Raw genomic sequence first — 23,267 nt, forward strand, 5'->3', positions numbered from 1 at the left:
GATCCCGGCGCACAACAAATACAAAGTGTAGGAGGAATTCTCCACCCAGTGACTCAACACTTTTCGCACTCTTTCTTTCTCCACATCCGAAAATTGTGTATATCGAAAAGTTCTCACAGACACAGTTTGTGCACTCGTGGAGATCAAAAAGTCATTATCACATGCTATATTTGTGTTGGGCGATAAAAAGATTTCGCTGTCTATACACTGAGTGTTGTGTATATGGCGGGGAATAAAGATTACATTATTATTTATAGTGTTTACACACATTGAGACGGAAAATTTATCAATATTTTTCGCAGTGTTGGTCTTACGAACACACATGCCTGAGTGTAGGCTTGGCTGGCGCGCGAAAGAAAAGCCCAGACACTTCAATTCGGCTTCCACAACCAAACTCAAGTCATTTTCTCTTTGTAGGTGAATGAAGTTGAACGGACGGACATCGCGGTGCAGTGGAGCTTTGTTATATCAATGTCGAATCGTACGGCATAAATTCCGCGCGCGTTTTCAGTGCCAATAAGTATTGTGTTAGTGTCTGACTAAATATAAATGTGACCCTGCTTGCGCACATTTTCCCCCGCCGTTTTGCACTATATTGAAGAGAGTTGGCGAAAGACGACGAGATTCCAATCAGCTGATAAAGTGTTTAGACCGCGATATTGCGCCTTTTTCCCACCGCAATTTCCCAACACTCTCGACTTGGCCGCAGTTCGCTCAGATGAAGGTGGCAAGTGTGCGCGAGGAGACAAACATCGCGTTCGCATGATTTCGTCAATTTAACATTTTCGATAGATAAAGTCTCGCGGGGCGGCTTTCTTATCACGCAACCCGTCGAATTGCTCAAAAGCGGAAAATGACTCGAGGTTAATTCAATAATATTTAATTGTGTGTGATAAATCGGTGCGAAAAGTCGGGCAAAGCGCCTGTTTTTCATGTCAGCACGATCACGTTGCGATAGATTCGCCACAACTGTCCGCTCGCTCAGCGACTCCACGTGCCAACGCATTGATCGCCGTGCCGCGTCGCGAGGATGACCCATGGACCAGCAGCCCCACGCAGGGACGCCACGGACGGTGGCGAGGAGGAGGCGCAGCTGCCGGCGCCTCCGGACGGCGGCTGGGGGTGAGTGTCTCGCGGAGCCTCTCTTGAATTCTCACACAGCAACAATGACATAATCTTTGTAGATGGATGGTGGCCTTTGCCTCTTTCGCCATTCACATCGTCAGTAAGTACTTTACAATTTTATCCACCCACACCACCCCCCGCACTCGCCTCCCTCTCCCCTCAACCCCGTGCCAGCCGATGCGCCGCCCAAAGTGGAGCACGTGGCATTTCGATATCAATTCGATTTGACGGTGGAACTTGATTGAGGGCTCTATTTATGTAAATCCTGTTAACTTCCAAATATATCGCTGTGACTCTCGCGAACAGTTGAGAGAAAAATTTAATTTTCCATTATGAGTATAATTAAGCTACGTGGGCAAATTCTGATGCATTAATGAGGTGACTATAAAAATGATTTTATTGACATGGAGTGCACCATTTCGCCAACACCATAATGCGATTAATATATTTGCATATTTATCAATATTCCATTCAATTAGAATTTTAATTTACAAAATTGAATACGGGCGTAGAAAATCAATTTAATAATAATGTACAAAATGAAGACATTCTCATCAACACGGTTTCAGTGCCAACAGTAAATATCACTGTTTCTATACTAAATGCCAAAATTCAGTGTCAAAAGTATGAAATAATCATCTTAAAACTAAATCTTCAATGCTCAAAAGCCAGTAGCAAATTGATTAGATTAATACCAATGGAGGAATTTTGTTATTAGAGCATTTATATACTCAGTTAATCTACAAATTTATTTATCAGCTTGTCGAACAGTTTTAGCGTGCGGCAGCTGCAGGGCAATCGTAATGATTTAAAGCTGCCTCTTCAACTCTAGTGGACCTTCACCCTTAATCCTAGTAAACTACAAAGCAATCAATCACTCACGGCACCTCATAAATGTTCTTGTATGCGAAAGATACTTGTCTGAGGAATGCAATACACAATCAAATGGCATAAATCCACATATGATGTGCATTATGCTTTGTTCTTCTCCTTGACATTGATACAATTTCCATGTCGAGCAAATTTGTGAATAAAAACACATATTTTGTGTCCATGAAATATGATGGTTTGTGTCTACAAAATTAATTTAATAAGTTTTAATATATTTACTCATTCAAACTATTCCGAAATTATAACATTGCAATTGTATTGTATGGAATTTGCATGCAAAATTTTCTCTTTGTGGTAAAAAGCGGTGATTTAAAAACAAATTGAAATTTTACTCTATTTTAAAAAACAACACGCATCGCCGTGTTTGGTTACTCTTGCAGTTCAATTTTTTTGGACTTTGTCAAAAGAATCACACAGCGAAACAGGCGAAACATAATAATCATCGCTTTATTGAACAATTCAGAAGCACTCGATGTGTGGATTGTTGGCCTTTTGGTAATTCTGAATAAGTGATATGCTCTGTATTTTCGGGGTTTTTCGGTCACTGAGCCATAAAGTTATTTTTTACCATATTTCTCTCCGTGATAACAACACGTGATATTTGTCAACAAATAATTTCACAGCCTTTGATCACTAATGACATGATTTTGCAGTCTGAAAAAGATTAGATGATCATCCCTTTAAACTGTGGCAATTATGGAAACATTCTATGAAAATTATTATCCCAGTGATTAAGATAATGCATAATTGCTCTCGACACTCCGTCACATGCACTTTCGTCACTGCATGATGAAGTCCTTAACCAAACAACACCTTTACTCAAACTCAAAGTGTTGAGAATGTGTGCTTCCATTACAGGGTGTTGGAATAATTGAATCAAGATGGCAAATCTATATGTGTAAAGTGTATATATTATAACAAGGTATACGCAAGAGCAAGACAAATATTAATACCTCGAAGTTTATGGCATGAATTAATTAATCAATTCCACTATGATGTCACACAGAGTGTCTGTGTGGAATCAAGAGCATATTTGCCAAACTTGTACAGCAACAAGATTATTAATCATTCGTCAATCCCTCATCAGTTCGTAACATCACAGAGTCAAGTAATTCGCTGTGATATTTGGGCCATAAAGTGTCTATAGTGATAATAAACAAGACATCGCGCATGTTTCAAGAGCCCACACTGTCCCTCTGATAAGACGGACTCGTAAACGCCTAAGCGGATGCGAATGGCTAATGCAGAGATTCGTATCATTAATATGCCGTCATTCACTCATCATTAAACTCTCAGGGGTTATTAGCTATTATCCCGCAGGAGACAGGAGATAACCTCATCAGCGCGACTTCCCTGGGATCACCCCTTATATCCCCATTCCTATGATGGATTAATATGATGATTTCATGTGACAGTGAAGAGCACCGACTCATAAATGCAATGCAAGCACTCACATTTCTTCAGAGGCATTACATTTAATATCTCAACGACCATGTACAACAAGTTATCTCTGGATGACACACACTGTGATAAAATTAATCTCCAAATTCCAAATGTGAAGGCGTTATATGTCGTAGGGAAGAAAAAGTTGAGAAATCTCGCATGAAGTGCTCGAACACGAGGAGAAAACTCTCAAATTCCTCCATCCCCAATTCCATGTTGAATATGAGACACTTCCCATTGCTCAGTCTTTAATATTGTGGATAAATTGATTCTGATTCTAGCTGATGGCATGACCTACTCCTTCGGCATGTTCTATGTGGAATTCCTGACGTACTTTGGGGAAGACAAGAGCTACACGGCATGGATTGTGTCCATTTTGGTTGGAGTCACCCTATGTTCAGGTATGACATCAAATACTCTACGTATGTACATAGGATACAATATAAATCCTCACATGGACGATAGGACGAGAGAGGAAATTTCTGATCTATGGAGATAAATTGCATGGAATAAATTGTTGGTGAATTTAATCGATGTTCACACAATTGAATTCCGCTCTGGGCACCTGTGAGAACCGCAAAGAATTTATCACACGATGAGAAAGGACGTTGATAAGCAGCCGCACGGGATAACATAAGCGAGTGCAGCTTTCGTGATGAGCATTTCATGATTCACATTCCCATCATTTTTCCCCCATTTCCGATCATATTGACTTGATGAGAGTTGGGTGAGAAATCTCAGCCTCCTAATTTCGACACTGAGTGCTCTTTTCATGTCACTTTGTTATTGTGTTAACACCTTTGTCTGGTGCACCTGTCGAATTTCCTCTCAGGTGCTAATTTAAAAAGTTTCCTCGTAATAGCTAAAAGCACTTTCTGTGGTACTTTCTTGAAAATTCAGCGCGTGTGACAAAGACTTATTAATCTCTTAGGGGGAGAGAGATCTACTTTTTATTGACAAACTTTCCCCTCTCATTCCAGGTCCAATCTCATCGTCCTTTGTTAATCGATACGGATGCCGGGCTGTCACAATTGCGGGCTCTCTCTTGGCTGGCATCTCCCTAATTGCCAGTGTGTTCGCACAGAATGTCCTCACGCTCATCATCACTGTTGGGCTGGGCTGTGGCATGGGCTTCGGGCTGATCTACCTGCCGGCAATCGTCAGCGTGACGATGTATTTCGAGAAGTATCGCTCTCTGGCCACGGGCATTGCCGTATGTGGCTCTGGACTGGGCACCTTCATATTCGCCCCACTCACGGAGTCCCTGATCGGGAACTACGGGTGGCGAGGAGCGATGCTGATCATCTCCGGCATTGTTCTCAACTGCATGATCTTTGGCGCGATGTTCAGGCCTCTCGAGGCGCCGAAGAAGAAGAAGCGGAAGAGCACAGATGAGGAGACGCCGCTCAAGAATCTGGCCTCGAGCAGCAAACAGGGTGGATCTACTTCCAGCAACAGACTGAGACTTGTGTCAGACAATAGACTGCCTCTGCCCGAGGACAATGAGTCTCCTATCCAGCGATCAGTGAGCATCGGCCAGGAGATCACACAGGACACCGTGACACGGCGAGATCCCAATGGGAATGTGGAGAACGGGATCAGACAGACTTCCAGTCAACCCTTACTAACGTCTTCTGCAGCTGATGCTTCCCTCAGGGCCAGCAATCGCTCCATCGGCAGTGGAACGATGTACCGGCCAGACATCCTCTATCAGGGCTCCTTGCTGAATATCCCGCAATACCGCTCGCGCGGCGAATTGACGATCACCGAGTCCGATCGATATGGTTCTCTCAGGCGAGAGGCAACGCCAGCCGCCCAGGAAACTCCTGAGGAGTTCACTCTGTGCGGATGCGTGCCGTGCTCCAAGGAAACGAGAGACACATTCCGCGAAATGCTCAACTTCTCCATCATGCGCGATGCCGTATTTATCCTCTTCGTCGTGTCTAACTTCTGCACTAGCATCGGTTTCTACGTGCCGTACGTCTTCCTGGCGCCGCAAGGAGAGGAGCAGGGCCTAACCAAGGAGGAGACTAGCTATCTGCTGGCCATCATCGGTGTGGCCAACACGGTAGGGAGGATCATCCTGGGCTATTTCTCTGACAAACCGTGGGTGAATCGACTGTTGGTCTACAATCTGTGTCTTACTATTTGCGGAGTCGGTAAGTTTAGAGCTATAAAATATAGTGTGATAATTGGACTTTCAATGCTTTGGTGCTTCCTTTCAGCAACTGCCTTATCAATCTTCTGTCTGGACTTCTTTTGGCTGAGCGTTTACTCGGTAGTGTTTGGATTCACAATTGGTGCCTACGTGGGATTAACATCCGTGATTCTGGTTGACTTACTCGGCCTCACAAAGTTGACTAACGCATTTGGACTTTTGCTGCTCTTCCAAGGCATTGCATCACTCGTGGGACCTCCACTTGCTGGTGAGTAAATTGTACCTCGCGTGGTTTCGTCAACAGCAGAATCGCGCGAGATAGTGAAAAACTGGGTGAGAAAATATCTGTGGGAAATAATTACTGATGTGCCACATTTTTTTCTCACTCCTCTGATGTATTTATGGAAGCCACACACTTGCCCAACTGATAAGATCGCAGCTACTATGAGTGACTTTATCAGTGAGCATGGCTTCCAATCAACCGATCACTTTGTATTACAAATTTGTGGAGTGGTATTTCGCAAAATATAGCGATTCGTCTCAATAGTCACTATTGGAACCCGAGATTGATGATGATATTAGAGCTGTCAATGACCCTCAGATGTGAAATTGATGCATATTTTTCTTCTGCACTCGATCAGGTTGGCTGTATGACGTTACCCAAACATACACTCCAGCATTTCTCATGGCGGGAGTAACGATTGCTGTCAGCGGGCTCATTCTGTTTGGCATTCCACCACTTCAGCGGTACCTCAGGAAGAGGCGCTCATCGTGCTTCAACAGTGGCACACTGTAGGGAAGACTTCTCCACCTCACAATCCTTGCCAATTTAGCGCTGTCAGTTAACAGAGTCTTCCTCATTAGTGGATATGATGAGAAAAAGCAGCAAGGGAGAAAGCACTCTTACGTTCTATTCTTATATATGATGAGATTTCAATCATATTGTCTCTATATACAAATGCGCATTTTCTGGCACAAATCATCACGAACTATTTTCTCTCTTATTGTACGGTCACTGACGGAAGATTTTTACACGGAAACCATATATATTTTCCTCAAGCATGCGGAGATGTTGCACGCGGCCACAGTTGCTTTCTTGCAAGACATTTTTGAGAGACAGAAATTATCATTACAATGCCCGTTTGCGCGACCAAAATACAACTTTTTAGCTAGGATTGTAAGTCAATTTATTCTTGATAATAATTTTCAATGCAGGAGGAAGAATATGTGGAAATACATATCTCGTGAGAGTGTAAGCGTCTTTTTATATTTGTAGTAAAATATATGACAAGAAGTCTAACAATCTATAATATCTAGCGAACCTACGGTTTAACAAGCATGTTCTATCGAAAATTTTGTACTATTTCACGTCCGTCACACAACTTTCGACATGTTAATGTACATTTTACTACTTGAATGTAAAAATTGTATATATAAACTATTAGGTAAATGTATAATGTCTAATAAAGTTACCAGATAATACTACAGAGATAAGCGGATTCGGGTTGCATTCTGGGAAGAAAGTTTGGGTGCTCTTGGGAGGAATAAGAAAGTCTCCTCAGGTATACAGAGGTTGAATTAATTTCAGTGATGACTCCCATTGAGGCTCGATTTCTCTCGATCCTCGCATTCTGCAGCGCATATTCGCTGCATGAGTTGTCGAAGTTCCGGCGGTGCTCCAACGCTCCACTTCAGCATTGACCAACTTCTATCGAGGAGTTTGCGATTCAAAACCCGATACTTTGCCTCCTGCTCCTACAAATATTTCCACAAGGAAAGAGAGAGAGAAAGTTACAAAGCCCCAAAATTAATTTCCCAAAATCGACACATTCAGCACAGGCACAGAGTTGGTGTGAAACAGAGAACAGTTCAGAGGATGATAAGATACACATATTCACGTGCAAGATGCTTATTGTGAAACTTTGAGTATTAATTTGGGTTGCGGCTTGTGGTTTTGGATACTGAGAACTTCGTTGGGTTGTGCGGAAATTTGAAGAAAAATGTGTTTGATAAAATGAGAATCTATTGAGTATGATTATTGAAATTTGGCGGAAAAGCTAGTCACTCTTGAATTCCTTTTTTTTTCTTTTAATTCGAAGGAAGATAGTTTGGTAAGAGAGTGTATAGACTAGGCAATACTATACCTTGATGATAACTTCTCAAAAGTATGCTGTTTTAGCCAATTTTTGACTACACTGATTGAGCTATAATTATCAAATTGAGATAATGAAGTAAAAATAGTCAGACAATCGATTGATAAATTTGTGAGTGTCTTATTTGTGTATGTTTGTAAACATCCTGTAAATATGTACTTTGCTGAGTCAACACTTGTCTGAATTTCACACAAATTCACGACATATCTATCGAGTTTCTAACTCTGTTTCTACCTGAATATGTGGAACATAAAATGGTCATTTATGTATTTGCACGCAGATCACACAATACACAGTAAAAGACAATACAATTCAACTAAATCAATTGATTTTATTGGTTTATTTATGGCAACGAAACATTCGGCACATCACAATGTGAAGGAGGAAAATGTGAAAGTTTATTGTGAGACAGAAAGTGCGAAAGAGAGAGAGAGAGTAAGCTAAAGCATTAAAAGCTCAAATAATTAAAACGTTTCCATTGTGCGCTTTCGTAAATATGATTCCCTCGTGTGAACAGCAGTAGAAGGGAATTTGGTATTGATAGCCATAACATGGCGCTGAGTTCAATCTCTGGAGCTTTCGCTTTATCATAAAAGCCACCCAAAAGGCATTTGGAGTCATAATTTAGCGGGTATTTCGCAAATTCTAGCCCCGAATGCATACTTAGGCGCACATTCGTGCTGTTAAAGGAATTTAATGGATGATTGCATCTGTGTAAAAATATGTCTTGGCAAAATAAAAAAAATCACACGGAGTCTCTAAATTAATTTGTCCTCTGTCTCTTTCCCTACAATACAATGTGACAATCATCGTGGGTAAATTTAGAGCACGAGTGGCAAAGAAGTGTAACATTTACGGTGAGAGTGATTGTGGACAGTACACGAGTAATTGCATTGAGATTAATAATTATCTGTTGGCAACTTTCTGGCAATTTGAGAACACAAACAAGGATAGGGAACAAAATCACACCTCATCCTCCTGACGTTGCAATTTGACTAATTGCTCACGACACTTGTAAAGCTCAAAGTAGATGAGAGCTTTTATTGTACACTCGCCGGCGCCCATTTGCTCCAACAATCCCATCAGCTCCAGGCAGAACTTCTCCTTGGCCTGGAACTCCTCCAAAGTATAATCTGTTTGCCAAACACAAATACACATAATTACAGATAGAGTTTAGTGAATTGAGCTGTAAAAATCAATTTCAGTTAAAGAGGCAAGAAGTAGAAACTTTGTCTAATTTGCTAATTCACCCTCAAGCAGCAATCGCATTGGCTTTCTGACCCAATATCTGCTGCTTGAGATGAATTGGCGAGGTATTTTCACCATGTTTCCCGTCATTGCCCAAATTCCATATGACGAACAGTTTCAGCTCCACAATGAATTGATTGGAATCCGGCATGATGTTGTTGATGCACGTTTTGAGGAAGTCCAGCACAATTCTGGGATCAGATTTCCTGATCTTCGTGATGATCAGAGCCGAGAGAACATCCTGCACTCGCGACACCTTCTTATTGTTCATTTCCGTGCTGCAGACGTCGCAGGACCACGAAGATCCCAGAACCAGTGGTTGCAGTGGCAACAGACGCCCTTCGCAGGAGTCTTTGGGACACTTCAGGGCTGATAAATACGCGCCGCCCTCCTGCGAAGAGAGAAAATCAGGGAAAAATTAGATTCACTGACAATGACTTCCAGAATTTGGTACTTTGCGCGCAAAACACACTGAAGCTGGGCAATTCTCGTTTATACAGCAGTTCGGTGAACCTTGAAAAGAAGTTTGATAGTTGAAAATTAAGCCTCATCTCAAAATATAATGCTATTTAGGCTATTTTTAAATTTCATTATGAAAGTTAATAGTCTTCAAGCATTGCACTTGTTTGTTGACTGACAAAAGCGTGTGTTTGCGCATGAAAATGATTATGAGAGTCCGCACAACACTTTATTGCTGGCATTGCACTTATTGCAGCATTACATAATGTCAAATTAATGAATTTATTTATACACAATGGCACATGTGCTTGTGAATCAGTTGCGAATTGGACAAAAAATACATATTCCTTTTTTGTGGATCGGGATTTTTTTGTTTAACCAGAAATCAGGTGCTGCGCGATAAGTGTTATGCTAATAACAAGTGACTGCAATGAGCATTATTTGGGGAATTACATTCTTCGGGGTGATGATAAATTGTGTTATGTGGCGATGAATGAGATCTAAAATAGCCACTGAATTAATAGCAGAGATGACATTAAAGCGTGAGGCTTAATCTTCTCGCCGTGTCAGTGGCTTTTACTGTGGGATCGGCGCATCGCGAGCAGCTGCACATGAAGTCCTTCGTGGCGGCCAGGTGCACCCGGCGCGAGTAGGTGCCCCAGAAGATCTGGATGTAGGACGTGAAGATCTCCTCGCCGCGCCGAATGGGCTTCGTGGCCTGGACGCGCATCGTGTGCTTCGCATCGAAGCAATATCTCACATTGGGGATGCACTGGTGGTTCATCATGCACGCCAGCGGATAAAGTCCTGGGCATGCAGTGACGCCGAAGAAGGGAGTTGAAACGAAAGACAGAAGGAGGGAGATATAATATGTCAGGAAATATGGGTGCCACGGTGCACGTCACCTCTGCCCGAACCTCGGAGGCTTTTCCTGTCCTCGTACTCCGACACCAGCTTCGTCTCGAAGGCGTTGGTGTTCAGGACGGCCGACGTGGCGAAGAGTTGCCGCAGAATCTCTGGCTGATCATGCGGGAAATTGCCGAATTCCGCCACAGCTCGATTGATCTCCGTCTCAGTTTGGTGGCAATGATTGGCCTGAAATACAAAATATTGGAGCGATTCCCAGTCAAACACCGGAATGTTAAAATTCAAACACATAAAACACGAGAAACAGCCCTTGCTATTTCCATTAAAACAGTGTTTAAGAATTTTAAGTGATTCTACATTGTGTAAGAGAAGAGAAATAGTGAAATTTGTCAGAATTATTAATTATTGATCCATCTTTGCGAATTATTCTGCAGCTTCAGATCTGACACTCTGCTTTTTACACACTTTAACAACCGGTACAAACTGGTTTAACACGTTTAAACCAGAATTATCAATGTTTTTTTTAACACAAGTGGTGGAATAACACAATCGCCATTTAAAGGCTTACATGTGTGACTTGAAATTCAAAACACTTATTTAAACTATTGTAACACATCTTCAACATCCCTCAATTTGAATGGGAATTGATCTATATTTTAGGAACATTTTTACAACTATCACCAGATTTACTGAATGTGTGTCATGAATCGGATTGTCTATTTAAATTATTCTGTGTTGCAACAAGAAACATAGTATGAATTGAGCATTGCATTGACACTTGCAGCAATACATTTAAGAAGTTTGTTTTATAAACTCAAGATCACAAAGGATTGTTTACAAGCACAACATTTCAATATCATAAATCAATGGCTTTAATTGGCGGGAAAAGCGCTGCGCGGTGCGATAAGGATCGACCACGCGATTCTATGCAAATCTTCATCACTCAATGGCACGGCGTTTAGGGCGTATTACTGCACACAATTAAACTGTAACAGCCCTCCTTGGGATGCCTAGGACACTCGCCTGCAGACTGTTGAGGAGCGCGAGCGGGTCCGGAGCCAGGAGGAGGCTCCGCACGGATGTGAGCGCTCGGAGGACGTTGTCAGACACCGTGGCTGTCTTGAGCGGCTGCCACGAGGCCAAGAGTTTGCACTCTCGGGCGTGAGTCTCGTCTTGGGCGCAGGCGGCACTCGCGTGACACACGGGCAGGCCACAGCCCCCGGGGCACATTTCACTCCGCGGCACGTGCTCGTGGCACACGACGCACGTGACCTGTTCGTCGCGGCCAGCACGCGGGCCCACGATGATGGGCCGATCCTCGAAGATCACCTCGTCTGTGCTGATGTCGCGCGAGGCGAAGAGGCCCCTGCCACCGAACCCGGACGCGCCCAGGCTCCATGGCGAGCCGTCGGAGTGAAATGGGCCCAAGTGGCGCACTAGGGCCGCCGTGAGAGCGGCGTACTCGGGCTCCATAGCAAAGCCAACAGCGCGCACTGGGTCACGAGATCGATTAAACGCGATGGCGAGATTTACGACGGGTCCGAGTGACGGAACGGGCAAGACTGATGTGAGGCATGAAAGCCAGCTCCTTGGTCGGTGCGAGCGCCAAGAAAAAACCTTCAGCGTCATCACCGCACAATTTTGCATAATTTCCCAACACACATTCTCGACAAATTTCACTACGCTCGTCATGCGGCTCACCTTCCTCGTGTCCCGGTCTTAGAGAGTCTCCAATTTAATGCTCCAAATTACCATAATAGGATTCCATATATAAAGTTTGGGAATGGCGGGAAAAATAATCAATGTTTCCAGCGGAAAAAAAGTAGGCGGGGCTTGAGAATGGGCGGAAACAACCTTTCAAGCAAGAACTATTTGCAATTTGTACCATTTGTACAAGTTAACCTGAAATTAACCCCTCATATCCTAATTTTAGAACCCTCTTGTGGAGCTATCGTAAAATTAATTCCCTCTCTAGCCAACCAATAAAACGTGTGACAATAAGAATGGACATAAAAACGTCTTCAAACAAATTAAAAGCTCCTTCTTTTCTCTTGGGTGGCGAAGTATAAGAAGTTCTTCTGTATTTCTTGTGCAAAGCGGTTTTTCTTCACTGTATTTTAATACAGACTCACGCGGAAGTCGCTATTCACCCGAGAAATTCCCAAGTGGGAAATATTTGGGTGAACGCGGGCAATACAATTGGAGGTTTTGGTGGTGGCAAACTAATACGACAAATCATGTTATTTATAAGCATAAAATTTGGCATCCATTTACTCCACATGGCTCAGCGCAATTTCCACCGACACTGACATGAATGGGCTGAAGATGAGGCGGCTGCTTTCCTCAATAGGAACTAATTATTTTAGATTTCGACACGGCTCGGCCGCGGCCCGCCCATATTTCCATCCTTGGGTGGCTTTTTGCACCACAATGCGACACGCGCAGGGGCAATTAATTAACTCCAAATGACACAGTAACACGATGGTGAGATGCGAAATTCCATCGGCTGTCGTGACACAAATATGCTGACCCAATTTCCGGGAAAAATAGCCTCTATGCATGCCGATTATGCAGGCGCACCACTGAAATTCCTGCCGCCCCAGACAAATTGAAATGATGAATGAGGAGAATTCTGAGTTATGTGTATTTTTAGTGTATTGGGCAGAAAAAATATTGTGATGGAAAAGTACGGGAAATGTCTATTAATAGAAGAAACAGAAGTGTTTCTTCGATTCATTCCCAATTCCCACATGATAAGAATGATTTATTCTTATTGAATAATACACATTTGTTCACTGATAAGCTTTGTTTGAAGATTCTTACGCCTTTGAAACTGTTTATTTGCGAAATTTTAAGAAAAAATGAGGTTCTATGGGTATTTTTGGGAAGTATATGTAAATTATCATAAATTAGAACTTGTTTAGAAAAGAATTAAGGTATTCTAAAGAAAATTGATCTTAACTGAGCAGTTACTTTTATGAATTTTCATAAAATCGTCGTGAAATCATGAAACATAGACTGCGCGATGTTTTCACTTTTGGCGCCAAGTTGGCAGCCTTGACTCTGTCATCGCACTTCACGTGTTTATGTTTTCTCGCGTGTGTGCTCAACCCTTGGCAATTTCTCCAGTTTTCGCAATATCGTAGGCAACATTTAAGGTGTAATCGCAATGAGGAGACTTAAGAAGGTATGAATAATTTGAAGAGTAGCGGAAATCAATGTTTTGTGCGGATTTGACGAGAATTGTGGCAATAGAGGTTATGTTTACACTATTCTTCGTTCCTCCTTTATCGCTTTTCAGTATGATACCGGCACCGCGACGCACTACGTGACCCGCAGACAGGCGCTAAACAAACTGCAGCTCAGCTTGAATGACTTCCGTCGGCTTTGCATCATCAAGGGGATTTATCCGAGGGAGCCAAAGAACCGGCGGAAGGCTCAGCGTGGCGCCTCGGACATCAAGATTCTCTACCACGCCAAGGACATTCGTTTCTTACTACACGAGCCAATTGTGTGGACACTCCGGAAGTACAAGATCTTCAATCGCCAGGCAGACCGAGATCGCGCTCTCAAGGACTTCCAGAAGCTGCGGAGACGTCTTGACCGCTATCCTGAACTCAAGATTGACCACATCGTTAAGGAGCGCTATCCCACGTTCATCGACGCTGTCAAGGATCTGGACGATTGTCTGACGCTCCTCTTCCTGTTCAGCACGTTTCCCTCGCTGAAGTTCGTGCCGCGCAGCCAATCGAGCCTCTGCCGGCGACTCACAGTGGAGTTTATGCACGCGATAATCGCAGCCAAGGCGCTCCGGAAGGTGTTCATCTCCATCAAGGGATACTACTTCCAGGCCAGCATCAAGGGCCAGATGGTGACGTGGATCATTCCGCACTACTACCCATTCAAGCCGCAGCCCAAGGAAGAGGTGGACTTCAAGGTGATGTCGATCTTCGTGGAGTTCTACTCAATAATGCTTGGCTTTGTGAACTTCCGCCTCTACCACGGTCTCAATCTCCACTATCCGCCCCAGATGCCCTCCAGTGTCACGGAACTGTCTGAGGAGAGCGCCAAGAGCGAGGCCGCCTTCGTGTCTGAGCGCATCGCGGCGCTCAACATGGACATCCTGAAGACAGTCGCCACGGAGGCGGACGCTGCCGAAGAGGATATCGACATGGACTTGCTGGCGTCGACATCTGAGCAGTCTGACAAAATGGACAAGATCCGTGCGGAGGCTATTGAGGAGAAACGACTGAAGAATCTGTTCGAGGGCCTCAAATTCTTCATCAATCGCGAGGTTCCGCGAGAGCCTCTGGTTTTCATCATCCGCTGCTTCGGTGGCACTGTGTCCTGGGACAAGGTGCTCTTCCCCGGAGCCAGCTTCGATGAGTCAGACGAGAGTATCACTCACCAAATCGCCGACAGACCCAACATGGGCAAGCAGTACATCTCCCGGGACTACATTCAGCCACAGTGGATCTTCGACTGTGTCAATCGACGCACGCTCTTGCCCACGAATTTGTACTTCCTGGGCGTGGAATTGCCTCCGCACTTGTCACCCTTCACAGCCGAAGAAGCTGACAATTCATACGTGCCGCCAGAGCAAAAGGCGCTCACGGAGGATCAGGAAATGAGCGAGGAAGAGAAGCTGAGTGATTCAGAGGAGGAAGAGGAGGAGGAGGAGTCGGCCGAAGAGGAGCCCAAGGAGACGAAGCCGAAGGGGAAGAAGCTGAAGAGCAGGAATGAGCAGAACAAGTCGGAGAAGTCCACTGACGCTCAGCTGGAGAAGGCGTACTGGCAGGAGAGGAAGGAAGCTGAGGCGGAGGATGACGAGGAGGACTCGGGGAAGGCAAAGGAGAAGCGGAAAGAGGAACTGGTGAGTTGAAAAGTGTATTTAACCGTCAAATTGTCTCATCAATGTGTTTCTCTTCGCTCGGTAGAAGCAAAAGATGACGGTGAAGACTGGCGAAGTGCACAAGGAGGACGCTGAGCAGGTGAAGAAGCAGGAAATCCAGGAGCAGAGACTGCATGCGCGAATGGTGAAGCCGCGTCATCGCAATCTCTTCCGGAAGCTGCTCAAGGACAAGCTGACGAAGAACAAGGAGCGTCGCATTCTGGAGAACAAGCGCCAGCGCATCGACACAGAGAAGAAGCAGCAGAAGAAGAAGCGCAAAATTGCAGGTTGATTCTTAATGTTTATTATCCCTAAATATGTACATTGTTATGCTCTTCGCACGCTCTGCGTCTCAGACTCACTACCTGAGTGTAAAAAATAGGAAAACAAATAAATTAAAATGAGAACGCGATGCGAAATCGCTTCCTCTCAACAAACATTATCTCTTTCTCGCTATTATCAAAATGGAGAGGTGAAAGGCAATCGGGGGACGCGCGTCGTTCTGGCGGAAATGGGCATCAATCTGAGTCACTCTTGTCCTCATCGCTGTCATCCTCGAGTTCAGGCATGGCAAAGCGCAGAATTGCCGCTATTCCTGTCAGCTGTGCCAGTTCTGCAATGGAAGAAATTGTTCAGCCAAAAAGATTTAAAGCTCGCGAGAGGAGAAAAACACTCACGCTCTCCGGACACGTGCATGCTGGAGAATATCTTCACTTCGCCACCAGAATCCCGGACGGCGTCGACAAGGTGAACGTACTCTTTGCGCTGGTTGAAGTCTTGGCATCTGTTGGGAAGAAGAAAGGGGGGAAAAAGTGGTCAAGATTATGGCTGCTGAAATACAGTAGCGAAAATTAAGTTAGGACACTGCCTATTTTTCTCTAAATTCATATTATAACTATAATATTGGCTGGGAAAACCACATTAAATCATGAATTTGGCATGTCTAAAAGACAATTACATGACAAACGCGCCTTGATTTGGACTTTTCAACTTGATTTTCGTGTGTTTTTAGCCTCCGTTTAATGCTTTTCTTCCACTTCTTCCTTTCACAATAAAAAAAATCCTATTCACAGTCTTTTTATGAAGTGTAAAATAGGAGTCCTAATTGATCTTTCAACAGCAAGTCGTGAAAATTACAGCATTTTCTTATTATAATGTCCACAAAAATTGGTTCTAAGAACGTAAATCATTTGTAGAGTCTCTCCATGCCACACTTTTTGGCATACGTCTTGTGCTGGGCCTCAGCGTAGGGCTATATTTAGCACTTCATAATAAAACAGAGAGACAGGAATTTTCTCACAAACTCCCCGTCTACGGTTCTAAACACCGCAAATGATCATTCAGGCTTTACAGGCAGTGGTTGCACCATTGAACGCAGAGGAATTTCTCGTACGACCGCCAAAATATGACTTATGCAACACATTAATGCCCTGCATTTCTTCGTAAATAGGAAACATCGCACCGATCGAGACCTTTTTAGCAAGCAACACAGCGTCAAGTTCAAGTAAATGCAGCATAAAAACAATGAATAAAATGTTTCTGTGAATAACATTTCATCACTTTGCGTGACTTGTCTGGCAACAACAACAACTTTTCTCTCTCTCTCTCTCTCACACACATTTTTGTTTTATTCACCACAAAATTCAAAGCTCTTCCTCAGAATGTTGATAAGAAGGCAACAAAATGTATATCGATAAAGAGTCATGTGAATGTGGGTGTGATAAAAGTGAAAGCCCTCGAATGCAGTTCCGCGTGTACAAGTAGATTTTGAACACACATCTCGCTGTGTCATACATGTTTGGGGCCCCTGACCTGCACGCTGAGCGCCTTGTCGCCACTCGCTTGAATCTCCTTCTCTCAGTTCTTCACCAGAAACCGTGCCACAACGGCCACAACACACACGATCCGCGCTTTTCTCTCTCTCTCTCTCAGTTCAGCGCTAAACCTCTTACATTTTGTGCCAACGCGTGAGTTCTTTTCCGTGTATCTCTTCATTGTCTCTCTGTGCCCAAGAGTTGAGACACTTTTATTCACTCACTGGAATTCCTCGTGAGAGCAACAATCATTTAATTGTTCTCCCGCATTTTTCCCATAATCTCTCAAGTAAAGTGTGTGTGTGTGACTCTGATGTCAAGCTAAATTGCTACTTGGAATGTGTTTCTAGAGAGTCTCAGCATGTCTTATGGAATTGATACAGTGAAGTGCCTATCAAGTGGCAAAAAGCCATAAAAAGAATGCCGATTAGTGACTGTTGAATATTCAGTGGAAAAGTGTGTTGCACACAAAGTATTTCTACAAAATAAAGAAAATCGGCACACAAACATGCCACCAACTCTTGTGGAAGATTACAAAATAGACTCAAATGGATTGCCAAATATTCTCAATGGTAGCCAGAAAGGCTGTAATCTGTGCAAAGTCGTAAAGGCGCCAGATTCCAGAAATGTGCTCTTGAACAGACGTGGCAAGAAGTGCGATAGCGTAATCAACAACACATTCACCACCGATAAAGACCGCCAGAGCGCCCACAATCAACATATAAAGCCTCCCACACCACACCAAATATCAACTCCAGCAAATATCAACAGGTAACAGACAAGGGTGAGATAATACGATCAGAAGTGGTGTACAGCTCCACGGAAGTTATGGGAAAGTGTTCAAAAACTTGCAATATTCTTTGGCTAGTTATTGTCAGAATTAAGCATTATTATACAATAAACATGCTTTTCTGAATTTTTAATGACAAGAAACACTGTAAATCGAGCTGATCTGGAACATAACCTCAAAACGAGTAATTTGTACTTGGAAAATGGTTATTCAGAACACTGTCTGGATGATTTTGACGCTGAATCAGAAATTTTGAGTTCATTGGCAAATCATAAGAGTTGGTTTTGTGATCTAGAAAGTTTCAAAACAGAGTCGTTAAAGATTTTTAAGAAGAATTTTGAGGTTATAGTCAGAATGGATACTAAGATTTTGTTCTATTTTGACGATAAGTGTGCAAACAGTCTAAAACTTTCAAGTGTTGGAAGTTTCAGGCATATTTGGAAGTGTTACGAAATGACGTACAGATTAAAAGCATATTATCTTCCCCTTGGCAACAAAGTCTCTTATATGGCACACAAACCATTTTATCCAATAAATAATTATGTGGAATGAAGAAAAGAACACAAAATCTCTCTATGTGCTTCGCAAGATGAAAAACCAGTTCATGCATAACGACGCAATTCTCATGCCAAAGAGTAGAGTGAAAAAAAAACAGCAACTTGAAGCAATAAAGTGCCCACCAAATGATCATGAACTTGATTTTCTGCTCCACTTAAGTAAAATGTTTCATTGAGAAGCCACCCAAAAAGAGTGGTCCATTCTCATTCACATCTGCATACTTCATTGACCCTTTTATTCACCACTTTTTGCAGCCACAACCACACACCGCGACCGCCAACATACGGCGACAATCGTCTTCAGTACCGCCGAAAGTATGATCCAGACATTTTTGGCAGAAATCAACTCGACAGATTCATCCTGCCGCCACTTCAGCTGTGACCACTCAAGAGAGGCGCGAGACTATTTTAGGCCACTTCTCAATTTATAGAAATTAAATTTTGAAAGCCTTGTTTTTTATTTACTCACAAACACCGGAGAGTACAATAAAGAGAAATTGAGGAAGAGAGCAAAACCGGTGAGCAGATCTCAATGATGGATGATCACAAGTGCTGAAAGTGTTTCATAAGATATAGACTTGAGTGCAGCCTTTATACGATGACGGTATTGAATAAGAATTGCTAATTCGCCTCATTCAGCGTATAAATTACTCAACTGTACATTGAATTGAATAATTGATTGATTTCAAGTGATTTGTGATCTCTTAGCTGGTGAAACAGGTGACAAAATTTGCATTTCTACGGGTGAATCAAAAACTACCAAAAGTCAAAATCACCATTCTTCAGCAGAGCCATTTGAAGTCACCTTATAATTTCCCTAATTCATCTCTAAACTCTCTGTTATCTTCCATTAAATTGATAATATTGGTCAATTCCAATCATTTTTTACACCTTTCAATTGATTTCAATTGAACTGATTGTGTCTTCGTTGATTGAGTCATTATGTTGGCAAAGCTTTGAAATATTTCCACTCACCTGAAGAGATTGTCTGAGATGAGGAGCGTTTGGACACATTGCGCCTCCACAGCGGACGTGACGTGTTTCTTGCCGTAGAACGCCTTCGCCGGTTCGCACTGCAGCGTCGTGTAGAATTGCTCCAGCACCTTCACTTCGCCAGCGGCTTTGGTGTCGCTCATCTTGGCCGCCACTGCCGGATCCTGCAGCACCTCCTTGAGGGAATGTTTGAAGCCAGACGATGCGTGCACCAGCATGAAGATGCTCTTGTTGTCCAGCAGCGCCTTGTTGTCCGTCTTCACAGCCTGCTGGAACATGTAGTCGTAGAATTGATCCTTCACGAAGCCCGGCGACGCCACCAGCACGCACTTCACCACGTTGAAGTTCACGTGCCGCAGGATGCCCTGCATCACGGCCTCGTAGAACTTGGCCAGGCCCTTCTCGTGCTGCTGCACGTATCCCTTGCGCTTCCGCGGAATGCCCACCTCGATCTTGCTGCGCACCAGTGTCATGCTGGACGTGATGAGGCACACGTGCGCCAGGCCCTCCTGCATGATCACCGCGGCCACGTCAGCGCTCTGGGTCACGTCGCACGCCATGTCGATGCGCTCCAGCGAGATCGTGTCCCACTCGGGCTTCGCCAACGTGAATTTGCGGTTCAGCGCGAGATCCAGCGTGTGATAGGCGCCCATTTTCACATACGGGTTCTCCTCCACGTTGCGCCCCTTCAGCCTCAGCACGCACGCCTGCGTGTCGAAGTCTATGCTCTCCACCGTGATCGTGAGTGTCGTCCGGACGCGATTGCTGCTCGAGGAGCCGGTGGCGGTCTCATTTTGCACCTTCCGGATCGTTGTGCACTTGACATTGTCGCCCTCGGAAATCAGATTGTAGGCATGCCACATGTCCTCCGACTCCTCTGGCATCAGCACGACAGCCCTGGAAATTGGGAAAAGTGTGAAATCACCTCAAAACATAACCTCAATCGCATGCCTTGCGATTCTCTACTCACCCACTGCCGCCCTTGTCTACATTCCTGCTGATTAACTTCATTTCTGGGTAGTTTGATCACTGCCGCTGCCGATGTAAACAATTTGTCATTTTATTCAGTGATATTTTTGATAAAAACACTCGCGGACTCTTTCTACGTGACGTACAACATTGTTCACACTTGACGTTTGGTCCATGTGCGAAATTGCCACCCGGCTGAACAGTCGCTTTTCTGGGAATTCTGGGACATGTTTTTTTTTGCACTGCTCGTGAACATATTATGCTAAATATTCTGATTAATTCACATGCAAATGATCTTTCTAATCTGAGATCTCTGAGATATTCCTTAAAAAAAAACATGAAGAAACATCAAGAAACGAATGAAACCGTACCGAAACAAGAGTGAAACACCATTTGGGACAAGAAACACGCGAACGCCATCTGTAGCTGTCAATTGGGCAGACGTGTGTTTACATTATTGTGAGTGCGCTCTCTCTTCGCATTTTGGCTGAAAAATGGTGAAAAACGTGAAGTACGACAAGAAGAAGCGGTTGAAAAAGGTTGCCAAAAAGCCTGTGCAGAAGGAGAATGCAACACAGAAGGAGGACGATGAGATTGAGAGCCTCAAGAGTGGCTATGAAACGATAAACACAAATGACATAACCTCATTCGAGGACATGCCTCTGTCCAGGAAGACTCTTCAGGGGCTCAAATCCTGCAAATATGAGACGCCAACAGAGATCCAGAAGCTCTCGATAGCCCATGCACTTCAGGGGAAGGATGTGTTGGGCGCAGCTGTGACAGGGAGTGGAAAAACCTTGGCTTTCCTCGTGCCAATCTTGGAGACACTGTTCGTGAGGAAGTGGACAAGATACGACGGCGTGGGGGCGATTGTGATCACACCGACGCGGGAGCTGGCATACCAGATATTCGAGACACTGAAGAGAATTGGATCGCACCACGATTTCTCGGCTGGCCTGATTATTGGCGGGAAGAACTTGAAGTTCGAGCGAACACGAATGGATCAGTGCAACATCATCATCTGCACTCCGGGACGTCTGCTGCAGCATATGGACCAGACGGCCCTATTCAACTGCGACTCTATGCAGCTTCTCGTGCTGGACGAGGCGGACAGGTGTCTGGACATGGGATTTGAGCCCACAATGAATGCCATCGTTGAGAATCTGCCCCAAGAGAGGCAGACACTGCTCTTTTCCGCCACGCAGACGCGTTCAGTGAAGGATTTGGCGAGACTGAGCCTCGTGGATCCCATCTATGTGGCGCCCCATGAGCAGCAAGCCACCGTGAAAGTCACTCCGGACAATTTGACGCATAGTTACTTGGTGTGCGAGCTGAAGGACAAGATCACGATGCTGTGGTCGTTCGTGAAGCACCACAAGAGGAGTAAGATCATCGTGTTTCTGGCCAGCTGCAAGCAGGTGAAGTACGTGCACGAGATCTTCTCAAAACTGCGTCCGGGAGTGAGTCTTCTGGCGCTGTACGGAACTCTGAGTCAGGATCGACGCGTGGCAGTGTACAATGACTTCATGCAGAAGAGCGCAGTTGTGCTTCTGGCCACGGACATTGCCTCTCGCGGTCTGGATTTCCCGTCTGTGAATTGGGTGGTGCAGCTGGACTGTCCGGAGGACGCTGTGGCGTATATTCATCGTGCTGGGCGGACGGCAAGATTCAATGCCAACGGCGAGAATCTTCTGGTGGTGTTGCCAAGCGAGGAGGAAGGCATCTTGGCAGAGCTGAAAAGCAGGAACATCTCCATCGAGAGCATCTCAATCGATGACAAATTCATGTTCTCGCCTCACGCGAAGATCGAAGTGCTTCTGTCCAAGTTCCACGAGCTGAAGGAATCCGCCCAGAGGGCTTTTCTGGCCTACATCAAGAGTGTGATGCTGATGAAGAAGAAGGAGATTTTCAAGGTGGATTCTCTGGACATTGATGGCTTTGCCAGGTCACTTGGACTCGTCACGACGCCTCGAGTGCGCTTCCTGGATCGCTTCAGGAAGCGAATGGGCATAAGTAAGCCTGTCGCAGCGCCTGAGGAACTTGATTTTGGACTCAATGATTCAGACGAGGAGGAATTCATTGTGAAGGCGAAGCCTCAATTGGATTTAGGACACGAAGAACCTTCCACATCGTCATCACTGGCCAAGAATAAGCCCAAAGTGATCTCCAAGGCGTCAGCAGCGAAGACGGTGCTTAAGAGGAAGATTGCCGTGAATACGAAGATCAAATTCGACGAGGAGGGAGAGCAAATGGCCACGATTAACACTCGTCACACGGACATTGGCCAGGAGTCTGGCGAAGCGTTCGACGGAATTGATCTGCAAAAGGCAAAGGCGGGCATGCGGGAAGAGGATAAGTTCGATCAGGAGCGATACAAGGAGATTCTGAAGGCGAGGCGCAAAGCCAAGAAGGAGAAGAAGAAGCGCCAGAAGGAGAAGGAAGAGGAGCAGGATGATTTTGGCAGTGATTCTGCTGACGATGAACCTGATCTGTCGTGGCTGCCCAATCCCGATGAGGTGTATGGAAGGGAAGAGGGGCAAGAGTGTTCAGAGAGTGAGCCAGAGAAGCCGGTGAGGAAGAAAGCAAAGAAGGATTTGTCACTGAACGAGGCTGAATCTCTGGCACTGCAGTTGATTGGATAGTAAGAATTTGTTCTCTTTATTCTTCATGTTGTATCCTAGATAACAATATTACACATGAATAAAAATATGCTCATTATGTGGAACAATGTTGTTAAAACTTTGTGAGGAAAACAATCAGCCTAGATTTCTCTCAAAGTAGGTTCGAAAAGTGTAACAAGTTTTAAGTATAAAAATTCTCTTTACAATCTTGTCGCTTGGCACGGGCGCTTCGCTCCCTCCGCGGAGCAGTTCAGTTGGACAGAGAACTGCTCATGGAGAGAGGCAGCT

General features: G+C 44.5%; 6 protein-coding genes across 6 annotated transcripts; 4 read left to right on the top strand and 2 right to left on the bottom strand.

Annotated features, from left to right (window-relative positions):
• The first annotated feature begins 428 nt into the window (after nt 1-428).
• On the top strand, nt 429-6,427 carry LOC132259728 (monocarboxylate transporter 12). Its single transcript, XM_059757478.1, has 7 exons — nt 429-527; nt 793-1,122; nt 1,185-1,225; nt 3,741-3,860; nt 4,440-5,618; nt 5,685-5,885; nt 6,259-6,427. Exons 2-7 carry the CDS (start codon nt 1,031-1,033, stop codon nt 6,411-6,413), a joined length of 1,788 nt encoding a protein of 595 aa, XP_059613461.1. The 5' UTR covers nt 429-527; nt 793-1,030; the 3' UTR covers nt 6,414-6,427.
• A 759-nt stretch (nt 6,428-7,186) lies between these two features.
• LOC132259276 (SET domain-containing protein SmydA-8) lies at nt 7,187-11,973 on the bottom strand. The gene is made up of 6 exons (XM_059756839.1): nt 11,368-11,973; nt 10,383-10,572; nt 10,058-10,284; nt 9,094-9,409; nt 8,740-8,903; nt 7,187-7,372 (listed from the first exon to the last, which is right to left on the bottom strand). The coding sequence occupies exons 1-6, from the start codon at nt 11,971-11,973 to the stop codon at nt 7,202-7,204; spliced, it is 1,674 nt and encodes a 557-aa protein (XP_059612822.1). The 3' UTR covers nt 7,187-7,201.
• A 1,420-nt stretch (nt 11,974-13,393) lies between these two features.
• On the top strand, nt 13,394-15,672 carry LOC132261219 (pescadillo homolog). The gene is made up of 3 exons (XM_059759894.1): nt 13,394-13,531; nt 13,646-15,217; nt 15,282-15,672. The coding sequence occupies exons 1-3, from the start codon at nt 13,514-13,516 to the stop codon at nt 15,525-15,527; spliced, it is 1,836 nt and encodes a 611-aa protein (XP_059615877.1). The 5' UTR covers nt 13,394-13,513; the 3' UTR covers nt 15,528-15,672.
• Nucleotides 15,673-15,732: 60 nt separating this feature from the next.
• LOC132261221 (protein pelota) lies at nt 15,733-20,553 on the bottom strand. Its single transcript, XM_059759896.1, has 4 exons — nt 20,360-20,553; nt 19,372-20,286; nt 15,913-16,019; nt 15,733-15,848 (listed from the first exon to the last, which is right to left on the bottom strand). Exons 1-4 carry the CDS (start codon nt 20,398-20,400, stop codon nt 15,754-15,756), a joined length of 1,158 nt encoding a protein of 385 aa, XP_059615879.1. The 5' UTR covers nt 20,401-20,553; the 3' UTR covers nt 15,733-15,753.
• LOC132261222 (uncharacterized) lies at nt 16,834-19,365 on the top strand. Its single transcript, XM_059759897.1, has 2 exons — nt 16,834-17,820; nt 18,652-19,365. The coding sequence occupies exons 1-2, from the start codon at nt 17,558-17,560 to the stop codon at nt 18,776-18,778; spliced, it is 390 nt and encodes a 129-aa protein (XP_059615880.1). The 5' UTR covers nt 16,834-17,557; the 3' UTR covers nt 18,779-19,365.
• A 142-nt stretch (nt 20,554-20,695) lies between the features above and the next one.
• Nucleotides 20,696-23,262, top strand: LOC132261218 (probable ATP-dependent RNA helicase DDX10). Its single transcript, XM_059759893.1, has one exon. The coding sequence runs from the start codon at nt 20,853-20,855 to the stop codon at nt 22,998-23,000; it is 2,148 nt and encodes a 715-aa protein (XP_059615876.1). The 5' UTR covers nt 20,696-20,852; the 3' UTR covers nt 23,001-23,262.
• The last annotated feature ends 5 nt before the right edge of the window (nt 23,263-23,267 follow it).

Source organism: Phlebotomus argentipes, unplaced genomic scaffold, assembly GCF_947086385.1.
Source record: "Phlebotomus argentipes unplaced genomic scaffold, Phlebotomus argentipes genome assembly scaffold_18, whole genome shotgun sequence".
Lineage (NCBI taxonomy): Eukaryota > Metazoa > Arthropoda > Insecta > Diptera > Psychodidae > Phlebotomus > Phlebotomus argentipes.

Excerpts from the sequence above, each read along its gene's own strand:
- LOC132259728 (XM_059757478.1), top strand. The coding sequence starts at position 1,031 with ATGACCCATGGACCAGCAGCCCCACGCAGGGACGCCACGGACGGTGGC. Across the intron at positions 1,123-1,184 it reads CCTCCGGACGGCGGCTGGGG|ATGGATGGTGGCCTTTGCCT; the intron begins GTGAGTGTCTCG and ends TAATCTTTGTAG. Across the intron at positions 5,619-5,684 it reads TCTTACTATTTGCGGAGTCG|CAACTGCCTTATCAATCTTC; the intron begins GTAAGTTTAGAG and ends GCTTCCTTTCAG.
- LOC132259276 (XM_059756839.1), bottom strand. The coding sequence starts at position 11,973 with ATGACGCTGAAGGTTTTTTCTTGGCGCTCGCACCGACCAAGGAGCTGG. Across the intron at positions 9,410-10,057 it reads CGCGATGCGCCGATCCCACA|GAGGGCGGCGCGTATTTATC; the intron begins GTAAAAGCCACT and ends CTCTCTTCGCAG. Across the intron at positions 7,373-8,739 it reads TGCAACGTCAGGAGGATGAG|GAGCAGGAGGCAAAGTATCG; the intron begins GTGTGATTTTGT and ends AAATATTTGTAG.
- LOC132261219 (XM_059759894.1), top strand. Across the intron at positions 15,218-15,281 it reads AGAAGCGGAAAGAGGAACTG|AAGCAAAAGATGACGGTGAA; the intron begins GTGAGTTGAAAA and ends TTCGCTCGGTAG.
- LOC132261222 (XM_059759897.1), top strand. The coding sequence starts at position 17,558 with ATGCCACCAACTCTTGTGGAAGATTACAAAATAGACTCAAATGGATTG. Across the intron at positions 17,821-18,651 it reads ACTCCAGCAAATATCAACAG|CCACAACCACACACCGCGAC; the intron begins GTAACAGACAAG and ends CACTTTTTGCAG.
- LOC132261221 (XM_059759896.1), bottom strand. The coding sequence starts at position 20,400 with ATGAAGTTAATCAGCAGGAATGTAGACAAGGGCGGCAGTGG. Across the intron at positions 16,020-19,371 it reads ATCTCAGACAATCTCTTCAG|ATGCCAAGACTTCAACCAGC; the intron begins GTGAGTGGAAAT and ends TCTTCCCAACAG. Across the intron at positions 15,849-15,912 it reads CATGCACGTGTCCGGAGAGC|AACTGGCACAGCTGACAGGA; the intron begins GTGAGTGTTTTT and ends CTTCCATTGCAG.
- LOC132261218 (XM_059759893.1), top strand. The coding sequence starts at position 20,853 with ATGGTGAAAAACGTGAAGTACGACAAGAAGAAGCGGTTGAAAAAGGTT.